The 26,031-nt window shown below is 37.3% G+C and overlaps 2 protein-coding genes and 2 long non-coding RNA genes across 22 annotated transcripts; 2 read left to right on the forward strand and 2 right to left on the reverse strand.

Moving 5' to 3' along the window:
• The first annotated feature begins 5,619 nt into the window (after positions 1-5,619).
• Positions 5,620-10,417, forward strand: LOC112181484 (FT-interacting protein 3). Of its 3 annotated transcripts, none has more exons than XM_024319844.2 (2): positions 5,620-5,992; positions 7,059-10,417. In XM_024319844.2, the coding sequence occupies exon 2, from the start codon at positions 7,144-7,146 to the stop codon at positions 10,186-10,188; it is 3,045 nt and encodes a 1,014-aa protein (XP_024175612.1). In that variant the 5' UTR covers positions 5,620-5,992; positions 7,059-7,143; the 3' UTR covers positions 10,189-10,417. The 3 variants fall into 3 exon arrangements, with proteins under 3 accessions (XP_024175612.1, XP_040372129.1, XP_040372131.1); XM_040516195.1 differs by lacking the exon at positions 5,620-5,992 and adding an exon at positions 6,466-6,602; XM_040516197.1 differs by lacking the exon at positions 5,620-5,992 and adding an exon at positions 6,511-6,533.
• Positions 10,418-12,774: 2,357 nt separating this feature from the next.
• On the forward strand, positions 12,775-16,614 carry LOC112174755. Of its 3 annotated transcripts, XR_002926163.2 has the most exons (4): positions 12,775-12,936; positions 15,316-15,463; positions 15,763-15,928; positions 16,480-16,614. It is a non-coding gene; the product is annotated as an uncharacterized LOC112174755 (long non-coding RNA). The 3 variants fall into 3 exon arrangements; XR_005800742.1 differs by lacking the exon at positions 15,316-15,463; XR_005800746.1 differs by lacking the exon at positions 12,775-12,936 and having other exon boundaries at positions 13,449-15,463.
• Positions 16,096-19,114, reverse strand: LOC112174744 (receptor-like protein EIX2). The gene is made up of 2 exons (XM_024312541.2): positions 18,638-19,114; positions 16,096-16,740 (listed from the first exon to the last, which is right to left on the reverse strand). The coding sequence occupies exons 1-2, from the start codon at positions 18,918-18,920 to the stop codon at positions 16,289-16,291; spliced, it is 735 nt and encodes a 244-aa protein (XP_024168309.1). The 5' UTR covers positions 18,921-19,114; the 3' UTR covers positions 16,096-16,288.
• A 745-nt stretch (positions 19,115-19,859) lies between these two features.
• LOC112181489 lies at positions 19,860-26,031 on the reverse strand. Of its 15 annotated transcripts, XR_005800448.1 has the most exons (11): positions 25,369-26,031; positions 24,346-24,501; positions 23,988-24,053; positions 23,825-23,881; positions 23,631-23,697; positions 23,028-23,124; positions 22,256-22,408; positions 21,915-21,980; positions 21,713-21,811; positions 21,502-21,622; positions 20,802-20,837 (listed from the first exon to the last, which is right to left on the reverse strand). It is a non-coding gene; the product is annotated as an uncharacterized LOC112181489 (long non-coding RNA). The 15 variants fall into 15 exon arrangements; XR_005800458.1 differs by lacking the exons at positions 20,802-20,837; positions 21,502-21,622 and adding an exon at positions 19,860-20,123 and having other exon boundaries at positions 25,369-26,029; XR_005800429.1 differs by lacking the exon at positions 21,502-21,622 and having other exon boundaries at positions 25,369-26,029.

Genomic DNA, 26,031 nt, shown 5'->3' on the forward strand with positions numbered 1-26,031 from the left:
CAATTTTCTTTTGGAGCTTGGGATGCAGCTGGTGGCTAAAATGGTGCAGCCTCCCCGCCTTGTTTTCTGGGTTCCTCCAACGCGTCCATGGATAAAACTCAATACTTATGGTCTTGCCAAAGGCAATCCTAGCCTAGCTGCTTGTGGTGGAATTTTCAGGGGAGAAAGTGGTTGTTATGTTGGAGGTTATTGTGGTAGGTTGGGTATTGGCAATGCTTTCGATTCGGAGCTGATGGCTGTCATTATTGGGGTTGAATTTGCACATATGCATGGCTGACATCATTTGTGGTTGGAGAGTGATTCTACTAGCGTTGTCAATTGTCTCACATCATCGACCTTTGTTCCTCCTTGGCTTATGCGAATCCCTTGGCGTAATTGCCTAGCTCATCTCCGAGTAATGCAATTTCGCTACTCTTATGTTCTCAAGGAGGGTGATGCGGCTGCTGATGGTCTTACCAACTTGGGTTTAGCTTATCCATCTCTTTCTTGGTTCTTATTTCCACCAATGGAGATTCATTGGTTGTTGTCACACGATGCTTTTGGAGTTTCATATATTCGCCGCAATTAATATTTCATTGCACGAGCTGTTTCTACATAGTAATCACAATTGCTGCACACAGTATGATTTCTTTTTACTTTCTCTGTTGGAGGAGTTTTTTTTTTTTTTTGGTTATTGCTCTTTTTGGGAACGGTTTTGGTTTGGTTTCCCTTTCCTCATTGTATTCTTTTATCCTTTATTTTTTAATAAAGCAATGGGCAGTGGGCTCCCGGTTGTGATGACCCCATTTCCTTTGGGGATGTGGAAGTGTGCTTGACTCCCCAAATCGGCTGTTGCAGAAGAGCCAATATTGCATAATCCTGTATTTATTTAAAAAAAGTAAAAAAATTAATTAAAAAAATCTATATTCACAAGTGAAAGAACTAGGCTACGTAGCTAAAGGTCTCTTGAGAATTGAAGAGTTTTTGGCCCCCTTTAGTAAAATTAGTAACCGTGTGGTACTTTTTCTTCCTGGAAATTGCATGCACTGTTCTTCTAGCGAGGAAGCCCCAACATTACAGTCGTTAGAAATTGACCAAATTTATGATTTAGAACATGAACGTTGTGGGTACATGATTATCAATCACTTTGTTATTACTTATTATCAATCATGGCCTAAATTTTGTGGTTATTAAAATTGAAGTCACTTTTCATAGAAGTAAAATACTATAAGAAATCCACCTACCCTATACAGATATGCATGCCTAATTTTTTAAGTTATCAAATCTTATATGCATCCATATAAGGATGTATATGTTAGGCTTTATAACTAATTGTTAATGATACTTGGTGCTGTCATCCGAGTCAGAATCATTCCAACGTACTTTGCGTATGCTTCTGCTAAATCATAATTAATATTAATTAAATATGTTGTGGATAATGTGTATAATGTGACCATTTAAGTACATTAAAAAGTTGTAATGCTTTCGTGATAAAAAAGAAGAAGAAGCATGACATATTAGAAAGCAGAAACAGTGAACTTTATGCAGATCCACCTTGATTGACCATGCAAATATGCCTTAAAAATGGTTTTTTTTTTTTTGGTCAAAAGGTAGCATCAATTAACAAGGCTCAAAGCCAAACAACAGTACAAGGGACATACCCCAATACAGACGAAGTCTGCAAAACATGATTCACATAGTCAACTGCCAAAACAAGCAAGACTAGAAAAATCAAAATACAAGAAAGAAACAACTGAAAACATAAAGGCCCAAACAGCCCAAAAAACCCAAATCATAATCAAAGCTTCTTCTTCATCTCCAACTTGCAGCCGCCATAGCATATTTGACACCGGAGCTCTGACGGAAATCATGAGCAAGGGTTGGTAACCAAGGGTGGTCTGCAGAGGTGAGGATACGGACAGAGCTGCCATACATTCTCCAGTTGACCGATTACGAGAAGATCTCGCATAAAAGAATAACAACAACCAAACCAAAATAGATCTTAGCAAAGAAACCTGAGATCTGAAGAGGTGGTTGTAGAGGAGTATGAACTCTTCCATGGCAGGGCAAGAGAAAAATGGTCAGATGCCGAGAATTCATGCAAGAGAAAAAAATTATTTCAGTATGTTACCATGTTGGTACAGTAATAGACTAATTTTTTATAACAGTAAATTAACTTTAGTTAATGTTTTGTTTGCTTTTTCTCACATTTCTTTTGATTGGAAATGTTTTAGTTTGGTCCCGGCCCCTTTCTATTTGTATTTTCTTTGTAGTTTATTAAATAAATGGAGGGACGGGCGGTGGGTTTCCTGTTGTAATGGCCCCTCTCATTCGGGAGTGCGGGTGGGCGCTTGACTAATCCCCAAATCGGCTATTGCAAAAGAGTTAATATCGCCTAATATTGATTTTTAAAAAAATGACACAATCATAACTAGCTAATCTAGTTTATTATTATTTTTTTCTTATGAAAATAGTCTACTTACCGCATCATAGACGAATCTTTCATGTATTGAGTGCATTTGAAGGATTACAATTTTAAACATGAAATTAGAAACCCTTACTACCCCAAGTGGTCTCAATTTGGCTTAATATTGATAAAGAAAAGTAACCTAGCTACTCAATTAATGACGAACCTTAATACTTTAATACTCAATCTAACATTGGGTCTGTTGCACTGATTTCACTTGATAATATTTCCGAGATCTTCTTCAATGACCTCCTTGTGTATGTATGTGCGATAGAAAAATTTCAAAACTGACTCAACTGTTTATTTTGTAGTGGTTAGGCACTATAAAAGAAATAATTAGCTCATTCAAGCTCGTCCAGAACATCAAAATCAGCATATTAATCTGCCAACTCAAAAGTAATACAAAAATAATTACTCAAAAATCTTTTGTATTGTATATTGATTGTGGCATACAAAACTGCTAAAATGTTCCAAAAAAAGAAAAAATGCTGCACATGTTAAATGAGTCTAGAATAATATCAGTGCAGGAAGGACCCAGGCCCGCTAGGTTTGCTTCCAGTTACATTCATACCATTATGAAGGTGAGGTAGCAACTTAATTATAAGTATTTCAGTTGGAATTGAATCTTCACAAAAGCTTGACAAGGATGTAATGTCTCAACCTGCATTTATATATGCATTAAACTCTAACGATGATCCAAGATTTTGATGGATCAACAAACGTATACATTTTTCGTGAAGCACATGCAGAACTTAATTTTCATGGATTTCATGGTCCAGCAGTGTACGTACATCATATTATCATTTCATGATGCATTTACCTTTTTTACAATTGCCAAACTGATTTTAAAATTGCAATTGCACAGCTAAAAAACAAAGAAGGTAATTCGTCGAACCAGCACCATAAAATTTTCTGGTAAAAAACGTTTTAACTTGATTTCAGGCCTACGGTGTACTTTACCCTTCTTTTTCTGGTAGTTAAGAATTCGGGTAGGCTCATAATTAGTTGTAGTCGTATGTACCATTCAGTTTACTTTTAGTTATTCTGCTACCAGTCAATGTCATAAGAGCCAACCTTAGGAGTTAAGCATTGAAGCAATGCGTCACTATTTGTGGATTGGATTGGTTTGGGACTCGTAGTCTTGAATAATAATACTTGGAGAATAAAGCTAAGTATACCAAAGAATGTTCCCAAGATCTTCAGAGAACCTTGTCAGATCCAGCAAAGATTTAGTCGGCTACTTGATCAAATTGAGATATATGTTAACTTGTTAGTTATTTTTTTTTATTTTTTAAGAATATATTATTTCATCACTTATCCATAGCAGAAGACACGTACATCAGATGCTGTCTTGTACCAAAATCATAAATGGTACAAGCCACCAAGCAAAACACAGGTAACCCTTATTGTTAACAAATGCGTTCCATTATGGAGCCTAAAAACAAGAAAACAAATCCTTGCTACCTACCTCCCTTTGAATAGTAACCTAGTCACCTAGAGATCTCAATTGGTGTACAATTAGAGGAATTAAGATGCAAGTAGTATTAAACCATACTTCTAGTGAAAGGCAAGAAGATTTGGAAAACTTAAAGCTTCCCGTTGCCCTTGTCTTTAGGGCTAGGATGAGTACCAGTAGCTGCAGGGTAAGTGAGTTGCAAAGTACGTAGCAACATTTAGCTTCTTGCTAGGGTGAGGATTCTTGTTCCTACTTCTAAGTGGCCTACTCGACTTCTTCTTCAGCGTTACCAGAGTGACATCAGTATTGTCTTTTACCAGACCTAGAGCTTCAGCCTGCAAGGTAGGAAGCTTACCTCCATGTTAGTTTGAATACATTATCTGCTCTTTTATTTTTTTGATATATATAATAATTCATAAGTTTTTAGGATTGTTTTCAATATATAGTGAATGCATTGAGTGTCGTTAAATTAAAGGTCAACAAACAAATATTTAAATTTGATACTCATTAGATATTTACGTGGATCGATATGAATGGTAGAAAAAGCAAGTCATTCTTAATGTATATATACAATTTATATTGACCAAGTCTACATTTATCTCGAATTAAATAAACTTAATATTTCAGTATATTAATACCCTTCGAGGTTCTAACTTCAAAATCAAACCTCTGACTATAATTTTTCGTACTTCTATTTCATTTTAATTTTTATAAGCATGTGACAAAAGGCATAAAACTTGAGATCGAGTTGGTAGTAACTTAATTTATGATGATGATGGACAAACAGTTTAAGCTTGACTTCCTGTAGTTGCTAAGATCAAACATCCAAGTGATTCGTCTCTTGAAATCAGAAGATGACAATCGAAACCTAAACTAAGGATTGTGTAGTAAGACTGGGTCCCTCGTCTTCGTTTGTGCATAGACTATTCTCTCATGACTTTCATGAGGAGTATCATGTTGAATATTCCATGTCTTGTTGGTACGTCCAATATATTGAGATCAACTTGATATCTTTCTCACATCACATCCCTAATTTTTAATCCACTCGATCAGCTAGTTTGGTTAGTGTTACCCACCAATAGTTTTACCTTGTTTCAAATGATATGAAATTTGACTATAATAGTTTCCTCTTGGCCCCCAAAACAAGCTACAATAATTGCTTCTTCTCCTTAAACAAACGCAATGAGTTCTTTGCACCCTTGTTTATCCCCACAAAGCACCAATATTTTGTATCGAAAAACAACAAAGCACCAATATTCTTTTCTTCATTCTGCAGCAAAAACAACTCTTGTTGGCGAAGTCAATTTGTAATCAATTTGACCACTGTTCTGAATTTTCCAAATTTTGCCAACTATTTGGTACCACAATGAGCCAAACTCAATCCCGAACAAAACCCTCAAATTTAATTTTTATTCCCGGTCCTACTCACCCACAATATCAATAAAAATGAAACTCATGACTTTTGCAATATCATATATCAAATAATTAACAGACGACCTCTCTGATTTAATCTCCCTTTCCTTAACCAACAAGCTTAGATAGATAGATAGATAATCTATATCCTATCCTTGTCATTCATGTTTTTAAAACTTGAAAACACGTAGAAACAGCCAAGCAATATGTTGGTGAAATGCCACGGTGGCCCACAAAGGGAGCGAGTACACAGAACTCTGTCCCTGTAAAACGCACTCAGAAAAATGAAGCAATGCGTATTGGTCTTTCTCTATTCACTTAAACGCGCCTCCAGCTAAAATACAAACAGAGCGACTCAGAGAGAGAGAGAGTCAAGAGTCGTACCTCAACTCAGAGAGCCTAGCCTAGTAGACCCCCCAACCCTTCTTTCTCTGTTAACGCCAATCAACACCATTCATTTAACTCGTTTTCGACGACTCTTCTCTCTCTCTCTCTCTCTCTCTCTCTCTACTTCTTCTTCTTTCTCTTTGGAACCATCCCAGAAATGCTACCACCCTTTTTTATATTTTCTAGCTTTTTATGCGTTTATAAATTTCTCTTGGCCTTTGTGTTGTTGGGTTTTCATCTCAAAGCTGTGAGCTTTTTCTGAACTCAAACCTTTCAAGCTCTAAAGCAAGGTGTGTTCCATCTTTCTAAGTGCTTTTTCATTTGCTTTCTTTGGTGCTTTGCTTTTCTGTTGTTTGTTGTGGTTGTTTGAGGTTAATGGGTTTTTGATCATTGAGGAAATTTGAGAGCTTTGGGGTTTGGAGGTGAAGTTTGGTCAAAAGGGGAGGTGTTCTTATCTGGGTTTCCATTACTTACTGAAATTTGAGAATTATCAGATAATAAAGCTTTAATCTTTGTCTGTTTGTAATTTAAAAAAGTTATCTTTATTTCCTCTTTTATCAGGATAATTGGTTTTTGAATGTAAAGACTTTTTTGTATCTGGGTTTATAGTAATTCTTCACCAACTTTTGAGTAATCTGAAAAGTATTGGCTTTTATGTGTGATTTTGGGTTTTGGCTGAACAAAAAGGCAGGGTATATACTATTTCTTTAGAGACCTAACTTTTCAAATAGTTTTTAGTAATCTCAGAGAACAGAGCAAGGAATTTGTGCTAAGATTATTCATTTTTGCTCTGAGAAAAGTGGAAAAAGAGAGGGAATTAAGGAAGATTCTGTATGTTCTTGCCCCCCTTTTTTGTCTCTGTGGAAATGAGAATTTGGATGTTTGATGGATCTTAGAAAGGTCAAGGGCGTTTTTGCTGTTTGTTCCTCCTTTTCTTCTGTTTTAATTTTCTTTTGTAGATCGTATGCTTAATAGGAAGCTATAGCACTGAAGCATTTTTCGGCCATAATCTGCCTTTTTAGTTTGTACAGATTCGCAGACTTCTGATTTCATTTTAGTGCCAATTTTCTGTGACATAACAATTACAAAATATAGCCCCTTTTCCCCTTAAGAACACATATGTTCTGTTCAGATACAAATTGGAATGATATTAGATTTTTGAAGAGAACAAAAATAGAATAATATGAAAGAAACTGAAACAGAATGAATGGCCTTTCTGAAGCACCACCTAAGCACTTCTTTTTGAAATGATTCTATATATGTCAGTTGTTTCATGGTTCTCTTTTTCCTACTACTTTGATTGTTTATCATATCATCTATAAAATTTGAATCTCCTCTTTTTTTGTTGGTTCTCAGGTTGTTCTTTCTTTCTTGCCAATCTCTGCAAGCAACTAGATATATATATTCTTCCCCAGTATTGCATCAATTTGATCAAAGTCCTATGAGTAACCTCAAGTTAGGGGTGGAGGTCGTGGCTGCACATGACCTCATGCCCAAAGATGGACAGGGCTCAGCTAGTGCCTTTGTGGAGCTTCACTTTGATCATCAGAGATTCCGAACCAGTGTAAAAGAAAGAGATCTCAATCCTGTCTGGAATGAAAGCTTTTACTTCAACGTTACTGATCCAAATGACCTCTCTAACCTAAGTCTCGAAGCCTTTGTTTACAACCATGGTAAATCCAACTCCAAATTATTCCTGGGGAAGGTTTGTCTTACTGGGACCTCATTTGTCCCATACTCTGATGCTTGTGTTTTGCACTATCCTTTGGAAAAGAGAGGTATTTTCTCACGTGTGAAGGGAGAGCTTGGCCTCAAAGTTTTTGTTACTGATGACCCGTCTATCAGATCCTCAAATCCACTTCCAGCAATGGACTCTTCGATGGATAGAGGTTCACGCCACACACATGGTCAAGCGCCCTTGCAACAAGTTCCAAATAATGTCCCAAACCCATTCTCTGACGACAGAGCTGATTCGAGACACACATTTCGTCACCTTCCAAATCCTACCATAGCACAACAGCAGAATATTCCTTCAGCGGCTACCCAGCCATCAGTGAACTATGGGATGCAGGAGATGAGGTCTGAACCACAGGGACCTCAAACTGTTCGCATGTACTCAGGTTCATCATCTCAACCTTCTGATTATATGCTTAAAGAGACGAGTCCTTTCCTTGGAGGGGGGCAAATTGTTGGTGGGCGGGTTATGCGTACCAACAGACCATCCAGCACCTATGACCTTGTTGAAAAGATGCAATACCTCTTTGTACGAGTTGTGAAAGCTCGCGATCTTCCTACAATGGATGTTACTGGAAGCCTTGATCCATATGTTGAAGTAAGAATAGGGAACTACAAAGGAGTTACAAAGCATTTTGAGAAGCAGAAGAACCCTGAATGGAATGAGGTGTTTGCCTTTGCAAAGGAAAATGAGCAAGCACATGTATTGGAGGTTGTGGTCAAAGACAAGGATCTTATGAAAGATGATTATGTTGGGTTTGTGCGGTTTGATCTCCATGAAGTTCCTACACGAGTTCCACCTGATAGTCCATTGGCTCCAGAATGGTATCGGATAGAAAACAAGAAAGGGGAGAAGAGGAATGGGGAACTGATGCTTGCTGTATGGTATGGCACACAAGCTGATGAGGCTTTTCCAGATGCATGGCATTCTGATGCAATTGGTCCTGATGATACTTCTTCGGCTACTTTTGCACATTCGCGCTCAAAAGTTTACCATTCACCACGATTATGGTATGTACGAGTAAATGTAATTGAGGCACAGGACTTGATTATATCTGACAGGTCTCGGTTCCCAGATGCATATGCAAAAGTACAAATTGGTAATCAGGTCTTAAAGACGAAAACAGTTCAAACTCGAATTCTGAACCCAATGTGGAATGAGGACCTGATGTTTGTTGCTGCTGAACCCTTTGATGACCATCTGATCATTTCAGTTGAAGATCGTGTTGGTTCAAACAAAGATGAGACCTTAGGAAGGGTTGTCATACCATTGAACACTGTTGAGAGGCGTGCTGATGATCGAAATATTCGTGGGCGGTGGTATAACCTTGAAAAGCACATGTCAGATGCCATGGAGCTGGAGGGAGAGCAGCGGAAGAAAGATAAAGAAAGAGATAAGTTTTCCAGCAGAATCCATCTTCGTATTTGTCTTGATGGAGGGTATCATGTGCTTGATGAGTCTACTCACTATAGTAGTGACCTTCGACCTACAGCTAAGCCGCTTTGGAAGTCATCCATTGGTGTCTTGGAGCTCGGAATTCTAAATGCTAATGGTCTACACCCAATGAAAACAAGGGATGGGAAGGGTACATCAGATACATATTGTGTAGCAAAGTATGGGCACAAATGGGTTCGTACTCGAACCATAAATAACAGTCTAAGCCCAAAGTACAATGAGCAGTACACTTGGGAGGTATTTGATCCTGCAACCGTTCTCACAGTGGGGGTTTTCGATAACTCTCAGATTTTTGGTAATTCAAATGGCAACAGAGATGTGAAAATTGGCAAGGTCAGGATTCGTATGTCTACCCTTGAGACTGGTCGCGTCTACACACACACTTACCCATTACTAGTCCTTCATCCTTCAGGTGTCAAGAAGATGGGTGAATTGCATCTTGCAATAAGATTTTCATGCACATCACTGGTTAACATGATGTTCAAATACTCTAGACCTCTTTTGCCGAAGATGCATTATGTAAGGCCGTTGACTGTGATGCAGCAAGACATGCTACGTCACCAAGCTGTCAACATAGTTGCAGCCCGGCTTAGTCGGGCGGAACCACCTCTTAGGAAGGAAGTGGTGGAATACATGTCTGATGCAGATTCTCATCTTTGGAGCATGAGGCGTAGCAAGGCAAACTTTTTCAGACTGATGACTGTATTTTCGGGATTGTTTGCTGTTGGAAAATGGTTTGGAGAAGTATGCATGTGGAAAAACCCCATCACAACAGCACTTGTACATGTTCTCTTTGTGATGCTTGTGTGCTTTCCTGAACTGATTTTGCCGACTGTTTTCCTGTACATGTTTCTAATTGGGATTTGGAATTTCCGATATCGCCCAAGGTACCCTCCTCACATGAACACAAGGATCTCATATGCAGATGCCGTGCACCCAGATGAGCTTGATGAAGAATTCGACACATTTCCAACATCTAAGGGTTCAGATATAGTTCGGATGAGGTATGATCGCTTAAGGAGTGTTGCTGGAAGGATTCAAACGGTGGTGGGTGATGTTGCAACTCAAGGGGAGCGAATGCAGGCGCTTCTCAGCTGGCGGGATCCTCGTGCCACTATGTTATTTATCACATTCTGTCTTGTGGCTGCTATTGTGTTATACGTAACACCTTTCCAGGTTTTGGTTCTTCTCGGTGGGGTTTACTTCATGAGGCACCCCAGGTTCAGGCATAAGATGCCATCAGCCCCAGTTAACTTTTTCCGAAGGCTGCCAGCGAGGACGGATAGTATGTTGTAGATGGTCCATTGAGATGTGGTTAAATTTGCACTGCCAGTAAATCTTTCGGTGTATCTGCTGCTGTTCTTTTTATTGTGTATTTCAATCTTGAAATGCATATGTATGCAACTGTAGAATTAAGTTTAGTGCTTTTGCAGCTTTGCTTTGTGTTCTGTATTTGAAGTATCTATCAATGGAATGTAACAAATACTGGCATGTCATATATTCTTCATGGTGGTGTTAGCTGAAATCCCAACTGCCTTTTTAATTCAAATCCTCTCAAGTTACGAATTACAAGTTGTAACTGCCTATGCTCTCAAGTTGTAACAGCTTTGGGGTCACGCATTCATCTTAGAAAAGATTTTAGTTGTTGCCTGAAGTATTTCATCCCCTGTGCTCATTATTCTATCCCAATTCTGCCCTCTCAACATTCAAGCTATCAGCAGAAAAGTCAGATCGGAACGATATATGAATTGGTCAAGGTAGGATATAGAACAAATAGGCTGGAAAAACACCCCCAGGTCTCCATTTTGAAAACAAACTTAAGAGTCACATACGACGTGCCTGGCTACTACTATATCGCTCAGAAGCCTCAGAGATCTACTAGCCAGAAAAAAACCAAGTCAAAACTGATCAATTTGGTATTTATAAGATTGTTTTTCTTCTTTGGTGCTAGGAGATGCACGCATATAATTAATCTTATTTCATGAAGTACAAATTATATTACAAGCGGCCTCATAGGTAGGATAGGTTCATGCCTATCAAACGAGGGAACCTTATTTACTGAAATTTATGTTACATGTGGATGGTCTCATTCAGGCATCAGACCATTGTACTTCCATTCCACCCAAGTCGCTCTCCGGCACTCCCAAGGCCTTCCACACAGCTTTAGAGGCGTCGACAATACTGTTAGGACATGGAGACATAAAAATATAATGTAGTTCAAAAGTATATATCAAAAATCATATTAGTTTACGAGATCACGGTAATATAGTCATTTTAATTGAAAATAGACATTGAATCCATTATCCCTCAGACTAAGTCACTAGTAGGCAAGTAAACAGAATCTAACACACCCAGTTTTCTTCTCAAGAAGTGGTGGATATGCAATTTTCACATACGTGCCAGGCACAGATTACCAACTGCACCACTGTAGAAAGGCATGAAATTGAAGAATGCCGACTGAAAACCCAACATTGCCTATGTCAGATATTAACACCACCCTTGTAAAATCCATAATGCCTCAGTAAAGTCCAGCTAAATTGAAAACAAGGCTCCATTTAAAAACAAGAAAGAAATTAGAAGACAAGAGGCCAGTTTGGTCGTGTAATTACTTCAAGTTCACGAGGGTACACATTGAAATTTCGAATATTTCATTAAATCACCGATATGGTAGGCGCGCGGCGGCTACTGCTTCCAAAAATCCAAAAGGAAAAGGAAAAGGAAAAGGAGGCCCTGGGATAGAATTGATTTAGAAGAAACATACAATCCAATCCAATTAGGAATAGAAAACCTAATCAAAGTAGATAACCTAGAAAAATTAGACACTATATAAAGGCCCCACGATCAGTCAAAGCCGCATCTCATTGTATTCTCCCTGTGCAATTATCTCTCACCTTCAATCTTCGAGAAGCCTTAAATGCATCCATCTTGCAATTGATTATGAGGAGAAAGGACCTGCAAAACAAAAAGAAGAATACAAAATAAAATAAGATTGATACTTTTACCATTTGTTACCCATGAGTCCCTCCTCCCCCAATTCCTCAATAAGCTTGAGAATTTATAGTCATTGATTCGTTAATCCTCACTTCATGGTTCTTGATCCCTACTCCATGTTGTAGTGGGTGAAGTGGTGTTTTCACGTTCTCACTACCGGATCATGTTTTAGTGTATTTCATTTTATCTAGTTGTTAGTTTCTTTAGAGCTTCAGTCATTCAGCTTGGTCATTAGGGTAAAGGTTCCAAAGGCAAAATTTTGCACCCCACACCTAGCCTTTTTGTGACATTATCCAATTGATTTTCATAGTATTATATATATGCTTGTAATTTTATATCAACTCTAGCTTGGGCAAAACGAGTCGATCAAAGCTTGAAAAAACAATTTGAGTGGAGCAAAGCCTAGCAATGCCGCAGTTGAGCTTTAATAACATCATTCGAGCTTGAGACAAAAGATTGAGCTCTTAGAAAATTCGAATACCTTGATGTCAAACTTGACTAAACCCTTGACTTTGTTTAAATACGAGTTTTTGGCGCGTAAGGGTAGTTTCGGCCATATATATTAAAACAGGGAAAGTGAAAACCTTCTTCGGTTCTTCCCCGTCGCCAAGCTTCACCTTATCAAATTCCACTGCAATGTAAAAATGGTGAACCATTTCTGGGAATTATAACATGAAACATACAGACCCAGATGGCGAAAGAGACTATATACTAACAAAGCAAGCCCATATGTGCTTGATATGTGCACAACTGGTCATATTCACCAGTGATTGGGTTCAACGGAGCTGAAGGAGTGAAGGTTTTCAAAATGTGTTCGAATTAGTGGTGGAGACCACAAGGTTACATTTTCGGGCAATTTCCAGATTACAATCGGAAAATTTATCCCCATTGTGCTTGACAAATCTGTATGCACACCAAATGTATGTGAAAATGCCGCACCCATTTCAGCTATGAATACAAAACCACGTTTTGGGAGGGAAATTTGGATGAATCAGTGGACGACATTGTGGACTTTGAAAATTTGGAGGGATGACTTCTTTATATCTATAATGGGTAAGCCTTCTCTCATTTCTTTATTCTCTGTTCTCTGTTCATGTTTAGAATTTGCTGTTTTTCTGTCAATGATTTATATCATAAGTTTAGTGAATTTATTAATTGATTCATCATATTTCGGTTACTTATGTATCTTTGTTTCTGATAGACCAATTTAACCTATATCAGTAAACAACTAAACCTATATTCAGTGAAATACATTAGTACAATACCAGAAACACAATTTATTTAGATTCCAGTAGAAAACATAATAGAAAGCACAAGTAGAGATTGTAACTTACAAGTCTCCCAATTCAATTAACCATCTTCAATCTCTCAAACTTGACCTTATTGAACCTTTCTTCACAACAAGTAATACGCTTCACTGCGATTAGCAGAAGGAGAACTTATCTTTAGTTTTGTCAAGAAACTGGAAATATGCATGCCTCCATGACCTCTTTATCACCAAACCGCCAAAAACAACCCAAAATCCCATGATGAACCCAATGCTGTGCTTGCATACAACCATAGTTTTCCATAATTCTCTTCTTCATCTTCTTCAGCATCTGCATCCTGATCGTTGTTGGATGCTGCATTGGTTTGGCAATGGTGGTCCACAAAGTCCTGAGTTTCCTTCAATGACATTGGGATCATTGAAGGTAAGGAATTGGTTGGCTGATGGAATTGGCCCAGAGAGGTTGTTGTATGACAAGTTCAATTCATGTAGTGAAATCAAAGAGGTCATGTTTAAAGGAATTGGAACCTAAGTATGATTACTAGAGAGGTCAAGAGCTTCTAAGTTATGCTGGCTTCCAATACTGCATGGTATCTTTCCAATACTGCATGCTTAATCTCAACCATTTGAGTGATGGTAGTTTGGAACACAAAGAACTTAGAATTTAACCAGATAGATTGTTGTTAGTCTATGATGGTCAAATCTTTTAAACCCATCCAATCCCTAGGAATATTTCCAGATAAATAATTCCTTGAGAAATCAAGAAAGACCAGTGACTTCATTTTACTTGAGAAAGGGGGAACACTGCCATTCATATTATTCCTCGAAAGACCTGGCACACTTAACTTTGACATCTCACTGCCAATGTTTAGGGGAATTAGTCTGGAAAATCTGTTGCTTGCCAAGCTTAGATTTATTAGAACTGGCCAAAGTGGGATGGAACCTACCAAGCTGTTGTTGTTCAAATACACGAACTGTAGAGGAGAATTTATGGAGTTAGGAAGTTCTCCTCTCAACTGGTTGTCAGAGAGTTCCAACCACGTGAGGAGAGGTGAAATTCTCCAAAATCAGTCGGGTATTGTATCGAAATTCCAACATTTGTGTGTTATATCTCTAAGGAAATTTTGAGTTCTGAACTGTGCTGGAAATGCAGGACTCATAAGCTTGCAATCTGTGATATTGAGAAATGCAAGATTTAAGGGAGGAATCCATTCATGATTGACATTGAAAACAACAGAGTTAGATAACTGGCGTGACAGTTCAAACTCACCAATTTAGTGAGTTTTTGGAAATGGTTTTCAGATAATATAAAAAAAAAAAAAACAACTTCCCATGGACAACTCCTCAGATCCAAGTACTGTAACTCTCTGAGTTGTCTAATACTTTCTAGAATAGTTCCATTCATTTCTGAGTTATAGGAAAGCTCCATGTCCTGTAAATGCAACAGGTTTCCTATTGATGTTGGAAGTGGACCGGAGATTGAGTTAAGGGAAAGGTCCATGATCTAGTCAGACACTGTACTTCAACTGCGTGACAAAAATTCAGAAGCTAGGGTATATGATTGCCTAACTAAATTATTTGCGCGAAGTTCTTTTCCTTTCATTTCCTCCTTTCTTTCTTTTCGTCTTTTCCTGGTTTGAATATTTTTGGATGGATGGATAAAGTTCCCCACCAAGCTTTATATGTCAATTTACTGATATAAAAACCTTAGCAGCCCAGAAAACTTAATGAATTTCTATTAGTACAACCGTTTTGTGTCCCAATATTTAAATTCCCTTCTGCAATAAGCTTAGTAAAACAGTTATCATTCTTTGAAGGAAAACATTAAAGAGATAGACGTTGTTTCCAATCACAATTATCATAGTAGAATTCTTGATGAAGAGTGTTTATCTGAGTATCCAATCACAATTCACATGGGATGTTCAGTGCTTATGATATCCATGGGGCCTTTCTTCTGTGGACAAGTTTCCTATTCACCAAACTCTGCAAATTGAAGTAATGAATCAATGTACTTTCACATCATTTTCTAAGGCAGGGTATTCCTTTCATACTGTACGCCGAACAAACACAGGTAGCAGCATGAAATACACGAGTACTATTCATCATCATCATCATCATAGGTTAGTTGATTAGAGAATCTAATTCCGGCACCTTATTTTTGCAAGAGAACTGCCAACTTGGCAAAAGTTGTGGGTCAACATTGCTCAAAGATGGCATAATGAATTTCTAGCAGACCTTGTAGCATTGGAGGACTGACCAAAACCGAACAGGTTTCTCGGCACGTTGAATGTCAGTTGGGCTTGATTGCCGCAGGTTGGTACCAAAAATGGTGCAAAAACATAGTGTGGTGGGTGGTTTGGGCCAAAACCGACCCAGCCTGCACCTAAAACTTTGTTTCTAATAGAAGGCTCAAGGCTCTAAATACACTATGCAACGACCAAGTTGTTGTTGCTGCTGTTGTTATTGTTGTTTCTCTGGGTATAGCAATACCCAGGATTTCATCAAGAACAGCTTCAACTACTATAATAGTTTTAATTTGTTTTTTATGTCATCAAGAATAGCTTGAACTACCATAATATTTTTAATTTGTTTTTTTTTTTTAACTAGTTCAGATCTTCGATCAGATTGTGTAAAGCTTCATTTGTTTTTGCCAATGGATTGCACAAAGGTTCAGGCCGGGCATTATCCTCTTCGGCAATAAGAAGTGAAATTGATTCCTAGCAGTCAAAACACCTCCATGAACAAGTGCTGCACTCTCGCTACTCCAAAGATATGGAGGTGAAGGCTTTTCTCTATTCTCTGGGTTTGCTGTTTTACTGTCAATAATTTATCATCATATTGTAACTGGTTAGTGTATTTCTCCTCCAATTTCATATTTTGTCTGTTTTACATTTCCTCTTTTAACATACATTTCAGAGAGATAGAACTTTTGTTCATGCAGACACTTTTTTTGGCAAGGTGCAAACAAACACTTCTACTTATATAATGATCATATTTCAGATAGATGCAGGTCTATATACCCAGTCTATCCACATTTCCAGTAACTAAAAAAACACAATAAATATAAATTACAAATTATTATACATTTTTCAGTTCAATCAACCATCTTCCAAGCCCTTAAACTCCTCAATAAACGAGTCACTTCCAAAAACAGAAGCAAAGCTTGTCTTTCATATTGTCAAGAAACTGGAAGTAAGCATGTCTCCATGACCTCTTTATCACCAAACTTCCAAAAGCAACCCAAAATCCTACAATGAACCCCAATGATGTGCTTGCATAGAACCATAATTTTCCATACTTATCTTCTTCATCTTCGTCAACCTTCACAGCTGGATCATTAACTGAACTGCATTGTGTTGGCAATGGAGGTCCGCAAAGTCCTGAGTTTCCTTCAAATGAGGTTGGGTCATTGAAGGTGAGGAATTGGTTGGCTGATGGGATTGGCCCAGAGAAGTTGTTGAATGACAAATTCAATTTGCTTAGTGCAGTCATAGAGGTCATGCTTGAAGGAATTAAACCCCAAAGATGGTTACCAGAGAGGTCAAGTGCTTCTAACTTATGTAAGCTTCCGATACCCTCTGGTATCTTTCCTGTCAAATGGTTATGAGATAAGTTCAAGCTATCCAAAGCCATGAGATTTTCACCTCTTCTGGTATTTCTCCCGATAGATTATTACTTGACAGGTCAAACTTTTTAATGAGTTCTATGATATCATCAATATATTCATATACTACTCCTTTCACATTTAAGTCGATATGCATAGGATTAGCAGGCGACGAGAAGTACATCATCCAGTCGCTACGCAAGCCATCTCCTGTTGCATTTGTTTCAAACCACCAAGACATGCAGGAATGGAGCCAGATATATTATTTTGGGAAAGGTCTAAAACCTGAAGAGAGGAGAGATCACATAATTGATGAGGAATATTTCCTGTGAACTTGTTGGCTTTTAGAATTAAATAAGACAATGTATGAAGGTTTTCTCCAATACAATCTGGTATGGTGCCGGAAAAGTTGTTTCCTGTCAGATCAAGTGCAGAGAGATTTCTGCAAGTTTGCAAAGACGACTCAAGATTCCCAGAAAGATTGTTGTTGCTTAATCTCAACCATTGGAGTGATGGTAGTTGGGAGCACATGGAGCTTGGGATTTCACCAGATAGATTGTTATTTGAAAAGTCTATGACCTTCAAATATTGCAAATCCGTCCAATCCCTAGGAATAATTCCAGAGAAATAATTCCTTGAGAGATCAAGAAACTCCAACTCTGACATCTCGTGGCCAATGTTTATAGGCCCTGAAAATTTATTGTTTGCCAAGCTTAGTTGTGTTACATTTGGCCAAAATGGAAGGCACCCTACCAAACTGTTATTTTTCAAATAACGTATTGAAGAGGAGAACTCACAGACTTGGGAAGGTTTCCTCTCAACTGGTTATGAGATAAACTCACACCCTGAAGGAATGGTGAAAATCTCCAAAACCAATCGGGTATTGTATCTGAATTCCGAGTCTCTGAAGAATTAAGAAATTGAGGAATTTTTGACTTTTGAGCCACTCTGGAAAAGCAGTATCCATTAGTTTACAATCCGTGATATAAAGATTCGTAAGATTGAAGATAGGAATCCAGTCATGACTGACGTTGAAAACCAAAGAGTTGGATGCCTCGCTGGATAAATAAAACGTATCCAATCTGCTAGTGTTCTGAAATGATTTTCGGATATAAAGCCTTCCCATGAACAACCGTAGAGATACAAGTACTCTAACTCTCTAAGTTGTCCGATGCTTTCTGGAATAGTTCCATTCATTTTTGAGTTGTCGGCAAGCTCCAAGTTCTGCAAATTTGAAAGACTTCCAATCCATGTCGGAAGTGGACCGGAAATTGAGTTTGAAGAAAGGTACAGGGCCTGCAAATTCGAAAGATTTCCGATCGATGTCGGAAGTGGACAGGAAATTGAGTTTGAAGAAAGGTCCAGGGTCTGCAAATTCGAAAGACTTCCGATCGATGTCGGAAGTGGACCGGAAATTGAGTTTGAAGAAAGGTCCAGGGTCTGCAAATTCGAAAGACTTCCGATCGATGTCGGAAGTGGACCGGAAATTGAGTTTGAATAAAGGTCCAGGGTCTGCAAATTCGAAAGACTTCCGATCGATGTCGGAAGTGGACCGGAAATTGAGTTCCTGGAAAGGTCCAGGGTCTGCAAATTTGAAAGACTTCCGATCGATGTCGGAAGTGGACCGGACATTGAGTTCCTAGAAAGGTCCAAGTTCTGCAAATTTGAAAGATTTCCGATCGATGTCGGAAGTGGACCGGAAATTGAGTTCCTAGAAAGGTTCATGGTCCTCAAATGTGAAAGATTTTCGATCGATGTCGGAAGTGGGCCAGAGAACGAATTGTTGAAAAGAATCAAGGTCTCCAAATCCGAAAGACTGCCTATTGACATTGAAAGTGTACCAGAGATTTGTGTATCCAAAAGACGAAGCTCGATGATGTTACCTGTTTGGTTGTTGCAGACTATGCCATGCCAGTTGCAGCAGTCTTTGCCAACCCAAGAATGAAGCGCAGGCAAAGGATCTTGAAGACCTTGCTTGAATTCAAGGAGGGCCTTCCTCTCTTCCTCAATGCAAGCCACATTGGACCTCTCATCATTGACAGTATTGGAGTTGGCAAATATTGTTGTGGCTTCAAGGAAAATAGAAGAACATGGATTTAAGAAAAGAAGGAAACTAACAAGAGAAAGAAGTTGAAAGGGAGCAGCTGCTACTTTGTGGCAAGCCATTGTGTTTGTGTTTGTTTCTGGGTAAGGAAGTAGATAATGGGTACCAGTTCCTCTGATTCGTTGCTATTTATAAGTAAAAATAGCCTCTATTTACTCTAAGCTTATTACTGATAAGTACTTCTGGTTAAGCAAAGATTGCTATTTCATCTATTGGATTGCTAAGATAAATTCTAATGGAATTCTCAGGGATGTTCAGCACAGTATTTGTGTCTAATATTAAAACAGACATAATACTTTTGGGTTTTGTCCAGGGAGAAGTTTAATTACTATAGACCAAAGTCACCAAACAAAGTCTGTAATCTACTTTTACATGACCTTCCAAGGCTGCTCGTTCCTTTCATACTGTCCGTCAAACACGCAAGGGCAGTAGCATTCCTTTCATACTGTCCGTCAAACACGCAAAGGCAGCAGCATTCCTATTCTAAAGAAGATCGGGAGAAAATGTTACATGATTTCTCATTAATGTGTTTCAAATTTTATACAAGACTGAGGATTTATTTAGGTTCTAAAGATCTGATATTACAATAAGTACACTAGAGGACTGATGATCAGTTGAATGAGTTGTATGTGTTGAGATTGCGGTTCATTCTCATGCAACTAGGACCCATATGATGCAGCAATTTTTGACTTGAGTGAACAAGATATTAATAATGTTTATTTTGGGTAGATGAACATGATAAATCGTGTAATATCTTCTCATAATTTATTATCTAAAAGGCTTTTTGTTTGATCTAAGCTAAACTTGAGCGTCAGTCTCTATAAGAAAAATTCGCGATGCTGCAAGGAAGGAGTTTGCACTTTACATTCATGGAAACCCAAACCATTATGTTTCATTCGTCCGTGCGCGATCTCCACTTCCATTTTGATACATGGTGGAATAGTGGATTGTGGCATACATACAGATTTCAAAAAGAATAGAAGTTTTTGAGCAAAAGCGGGTGTTTTAACCAAATTTATCATTCACATTTTACAGTTTTCAAAAATTGGCTATTCCATTGACCAAAAGAAAAATGTGGCACCCAAGATGTTTATATACAACTGACAAATATGGTTAGTGCTTAGCAAAATGTTCTACATTCGAAGTTCGAACCAATCATTACATGAGATCTTCATCAGTACGTGTCATCCATTAGTTCATCTACTTGGAAGTTCTCTTTTGTGTTAGTGGAAGCTTCATTTGCTGTTGGATGTGATGGACTGCCACTGAAATATTAGAGGCACTAAGATGTGAGAAAAGAAATCAGATTACAAACTATAGAGAGATGCAAGACATGCACTAAGATGTGAGAAAAGAATCAGATTACAAACTATAGAGAGATGCAAGACATGTGATGTAAGTTAAGTAGCTTGTTTAGCTTATGGAACTTGAACATAATGAAGTCTGCTATTTGAAATGTGCAAGTTATGGTACAACAGGTCTCTACCGTAGGGCAAGCTTGCTCAATTGATTTCAGAAAGAGTTTACAAATATGAGTAATGAAACAGGGAACAAAGCTATCCTATATGAAGGTTTACAGATCGAATTACCAGCATATATAAAAATTCATCACATCACAGTAATAGTTCTCAACTTCTCATGCTTTTGAAAAATAAAATCAGATATTACCGAGTTACCTTCAGATCATTATTTAAGCAGAAACTGTAAGAACATTAGACCACTGGTAAATGAACTATCCGATGTTTCTTGTTTATTATTATTATTATTATTATTATTTTCATTCAATTCTAAATCTTATACATTTGCAAATAAAATTATTGATTCATAGTTATCATAAATGAGTTTCAGACCTATCTTCTTTATACAGTAAATTACATTAAAGAATACCGAAAACTACAAAACAAAAGCTGAGAAATAACCTGTCTTCTTCAGAACATCCACATGGTTAGCTTGACGATGCGAAGACCACGTTCAGGCTCCTGAAGAGTAAGCACCCGCGAAACCAAACAAACCAAACTCAATCCACAAATCACAATACCAACCAACAACACAACAATATAACTATACTGTTGACTGAATCCCATCTAGCCAACTTCCAATCTCCAATTCTGTACAATGCAACTCCAAATTCTAACCCATCACCGACCCATCAAAAATATTAAACTCTCCTCCAGCCTCCTTGCTTATCTTAGCATTGCTCAGAGTAATGCGCTTCCATCTATTTCATCCATCAAAGTTTCAGACCTTATCCTTTTTTTCTCTTTTGGTCTGAACTCTGAAGTCTTTATCATCAGTCCTTTTTTTATGTACTGGTATTTTTATTTAAGTTTATGAGTTTCATGATATGTTGGATCAGGTATTGCTTATTTAATTCCTCATTGTTTACAGTATACAGTACCAAAAGAAATTTGAATTTCTTTTCCATTCACTTCCTGCAAATTGAGAGAGAGAGAGAGAAAAAAAAAAGGCCATGTACCAATCATGAAAGTATGTATTAACACAAAACACAAATCCAGGCCCTCATACCAATAAATCCTAACACGAAAAAAACAGCATGCACAGAATGACCAGATCAAACTCTTCCACTGAACACAAAAACAAATTTTTACAAATAGAAGTAATGAAGAAGAAAAAGATTATCACCTTTACATCCAAAAGACCATGAATGAAGTTGATAAGAACTTCATCTTTAAACCAGGGAAGCTCAGTTACTCTATTAGCAGTACATGGATGCAAAAAATCCATATTCGCCTAATCACACTAACTGGGTATACCCAATTCTGTCAGTTTACCAATACCCCAATTTATTTAATCATTAAATAACTCATGTTGTTGACCGAAGCATGGAACTTACAGAATTGTGGAAGCAGAGGAATTTGGCTTCATAGGTGACACAACTAATACTGTGCAATCTGGAAGTTGTCAATGCCTGAGATGTGAAGCTTCTTAACACCTGTTTGACAAAGAGAATATTGTTAGAAACAGAGTTGATCACAGAATGATTATTGTAGGGTAAGCAAAGTTGGTAACTAAATCAATTTATAACAACCTCTTACTTGTATTAGCAATGTGCTTCTAAATCTTCAAACAAAGACTTCCTGTTTTTCATGACAGTGAAGGGCCTAAAGAAAAAGATACAAGTTACTTGAGTTCACCATAAAAAGAGACACAGAATCAGAGGTACAGTATAACAACAAAGGGTGCCCAGGTGAGTTCCCCAGCTTCTACAAATCTAAAATTGAGCATTGTGGGTTACTTTGCTAGAGTCGAAATATTAATTGAAAACTCAGATAAATTGGTTGACCCCACATACAGTATGCTTTTGTATAATCAGCAAACAAAGATTAGTGTCCAGAAAATGAAGAAACCATAAAACAGGAATAGATCCAAATTCTACCTTGTACTTGGAGGCCTCTTGCACTTGATGAGTTACACAGGCAAATCCGAGAACCAAAGACGCAAGAAAGAAATGATTGCCTCCTCTTTTGATGGTTAGTTAGCTTTCTCAAAACCACATAGCACCAGCATGCCCAATCTCCCACAAGCATTTCTACGTGCAATTACAGAATTCCAAGTACACGATTAGAAACTTTGAAACAATACAGCTTAACAAATAATCTATATTGAAAAGACATTGAAATTAGAACTAATGTAAGGATCCCATTTTAGAGAATTCTGTTACAGAGATATGAAGATGATTTCATGAGAAATTCTTTTGTGCATATTGATGAATATAAAGATAGCTGAATATAGCAACATGTATTGTTAATAGTCAAACCTAATATATTGGCAGCAATAATAGGGAATGAAATTATGCTCTAAAGAAACCAAGCACCGAAAAAGTTTCACTCCACCGAAAAATTGAAGCTCAATGAGAACATATTAGTTTAGAGAAGTGATTTATCTTTTGAGTTTCTAAAGCTATTAAAACCCAATACCATAGTCCATCAAATTAAAACACTAAACTTTCATACAGCACCAGAGACAAAACTTTTCTTATGTGGAATTGTGGATAAACTCAAAGGTGTAACTTTGAGTTTATATATATGAGGTAGAGTATGAGATTAATACAAAATACAGTGTGTGTGTGTGTGTGTGTGTGTGTGTGTGTCAAATAAGAAGCAGAATCTAAAATATATGTATATATTGAAGACTGATAAGTTCGATACCTGAAAATGTGTGTTATATCTCTCTATGCCTACTTGAATTTGGAGATAAACTTGTTTTCTAAAGAATATACTTGGTTCCTTTCTTCAATTAAATGCTCTGGACAAAGAAAAAAGAACAAAACAACATAAATGCAGAACTCAAACACCTACGTGAAAGAGTAGTTATGGTATGTTCAAGCATACGATATTAAGAAAAATAATAGAAAAGTTTGGATGATAAAACCATGACTACACTATTTCTCATGCCAATGCACTTTCAGACATTAGAAATAGACTAAACTTGCATTCTATGCAGACACTGGGTGTTCACGTTAGCAAGTTAGTCCAATCATTCATCATTATGGAATACACGGATCAATTCTGATGTAAAGTATGACTTGCATGTATTTGACATCAAATCTGATAAGATAAATGAATTGGTATTTCAGTGAATTTCCATGTTCAAGTGCATTAACATGAAGTACCATATAACTCAATTTTCACTGGTCTCACGAAACACGACATGTAATCTGTACATTGAAAAGACTACAAACTGAAGGTGCAAAAGCAGTAGAAGCTAATCAGCTTCAAAATTGCAAAGCATCATAGATCCAGAGAAATTACCAAGCAAGAAATGCTTTCACTCTTTATCAAATGACAATTAATTTCCTTCTTACCAGCTCATGTCTACCTATAAAACATAATTTATACACCATTAATCACACTAACTGGGTATACCCGATTCTGTCAGTTTACCAATACCCCAATTTATTTAATCATTAAATAATTCATGTTGTTGACCAAAGCATGGAACTCACAGAATTGTTGAAGCAGAGGAATCTGGCTTCATAGGTGACACACTAATACTGTGCATTCTGGAAGTTTTCAAAGAGACTATTGTTAGAAACAGAGTTGATCACAGAATGACTATCGTAAGGTAAGCAAAGTTGGTAACTATATCTATTTATAACAACCTCTTACTTGTATTAGTAATGTGCTTCTAAATGTTCAAACAAAGACTTCCTGTTTTTGATGACAGTGAAGGGCCTAAAATAAAGATATAGTTACTTGAGTCAACTATAAAAAGAGACACAGTATCAGAGGTATAGTATAACAACAAAGGGTGTCCAGGTGAGTTCCCCAGCTTCTACAAATGCAGTAAAATAGTCTGATCTAAAATTGAGCATTGTGGGATACTTTGCTAGAGTCGAAATATTAATTGAAAACTCAGATATATTGCTTGACCCCACATATAATACTCTTGTATAATCAGCAAACGAAGATTTGAGTGTCCAGAAAATGAAGAAAACCATAAAACAGGAATAGATCCAAATTCTACCTAGTACTTGGAGGCCTCTTGCATTTGATGAATTACACAGGCAAATCCGAGAACCAAAGATGCAAGAAAGATATATGACTGCCTCCACTTTTGATGGTTAATTAGCTTTCTCAAACCAGTATAGGATCAGTATGCCCAATCTCCCACAAAGCATTTCTACGTGCAATTACAGAATTCCAAGTATATGATTAGAAACTTTGAAAAAATACAGCTTAACAAATAATCTATATTGAAAAGACATTGAAATTAGAACTAATGTAAGGATCCCATTTCAGAGTTCTGTTACAGAGATATGAAGATGATTTTCATGAGAAATTCTTTTATGCATATTGATGAATATAAAGATAGCTGAATATAGCAACATGCATTGTTAATAGTCAAACCTAATATATTGGCAGCAATAATAGGGAATGAAATTATGCTCTAAAGAAACCAAGCACCGAAAAAGTTTCACTCCACAGAAAATTGAAGCTCAATGAGAACATATTAGTTTAGAGAAGTGATTTATCTTTTGAGTTTCTAAAGCTATTAAAAACCAATACCATAGTCCATCAAATTAAAACACTGAACTTTCATACAGCACCAGAGACAAACTTTTCTTATGTGGATAAACTCATAGATGTAACTTTTCTTAATATTCCTTGGGGAAAAAGGATACAAATCATATATAACTAAACTAGAATTTTGGTTGCATGGAGACTGATCAGTTGGAATGAGGCATTAGCAAGTTGGTAAAGGATTGGTAATTTCACCGAACGCTCTTGTTACTATCAGGCTAATCCTAATGTGGGGGGATACTATCACAGAGACGGGTTAACAATCACATAGGCAGAATAAGAATAAAATAGAAGGCACAATCAAATAAGAGGCAGAGTATGAGATTAATACAAAATACACTGGAAATGATCTTTATATTTGATTCACAGTATGTTCGTAAACGCAATGATCATTATATTTGATTCACAGTATTCAAACAACATCACTAAAACCTCAAAAATAGCAAACCAATCAAACCCAACTCACTCGTGTAATCTGAGTGTTCCTACAATCAATTCCAACATGGTTTGGTAACTTAAGCGACTTTGCTCTATCCTGTCAAAAAAAAAAAAAGAAAAAAAATCACCAACTGTAGTAATGCATTGCTTGCCTAGACTAACAAATTGACAGACCAGGCACATGTCCATACTACAGGCTATTGTTGTTTCAGAATATCAAAAGCCACAGCTCTTAGGCAAGTGTAATTCAAAAAACAAAAAAGCTTTAATCTTTTGGATAATGAAAAACTAAAAACAACTATAGTCATCAATAACATCCAACAAAAGAAAAAGCTTAGCCCTAGCAAGCTTGCAGCGCTGTTGATCTTGGTGGCTGAGTTGATAATCTGGAAGAGTTGATAATCTGGAAGAGTTGATGTCGGTGTAGACACTGCTTCGAGACCTGATGCTTATGCTTATATACCCACCCACGAATGGGCAAAGATTAAAACCACGAATTGGGTATTATCGAAACCAAATCCTCTTCTCTTCCTCTCTATTCCAGCAGCGGAATCCAGATTGACAGTGGCAGCCCGTAATTCATGGAAAAAAGAAGGGCAGAGCCGTCTTTTCATGCCATTATGAACATTGAACAGTGGCACGGGCTTTAGTACATGTGTAGAATGTGCAACAAGAATTTAACAGAGAAGGA

Source organism: Rosa chinensis, chromosome 1 (assembly GCF_002994745.2).
Source record: "Rosa chinensis cultivar Old Blush chromosome 1, RchiOBHm-V2, whole genome shotgun sequence".
NCBI classification, from domain to species: Eukaryota; Viridiplantae; Streptophyta; class Magnoliopsida; order Rosales; family Rosaceae; genus Rosa; species Rosa chinensis.

What these genes read in the sequence shown, in the direction of transcription:
- LOC112181484 (XM_024319844.2), top strand. Translation starts at nt 7,144, where the DNA reads ATGAGTAACCTCAAGTTAGGGGTGGAGGTCGTGGCTGCACATGACCTC.
- LOC112174744 (XM_024312541.2), bottom strand. Translation starts at nt 18,920, where the DNA reads ATGGCTTGCCACAAAGTAGCAGCTGCTCCCTTTCAACTTCTTTCTCTT. An exon ending in AGTCTGCAACAACCAAACAG is followed by an intron (nt 16,741 to 18,637) that starts GTAACATCATCG and finishes ACCATTTGACAG; the next exon opens with GAAAGATACCAGAGGGTATC.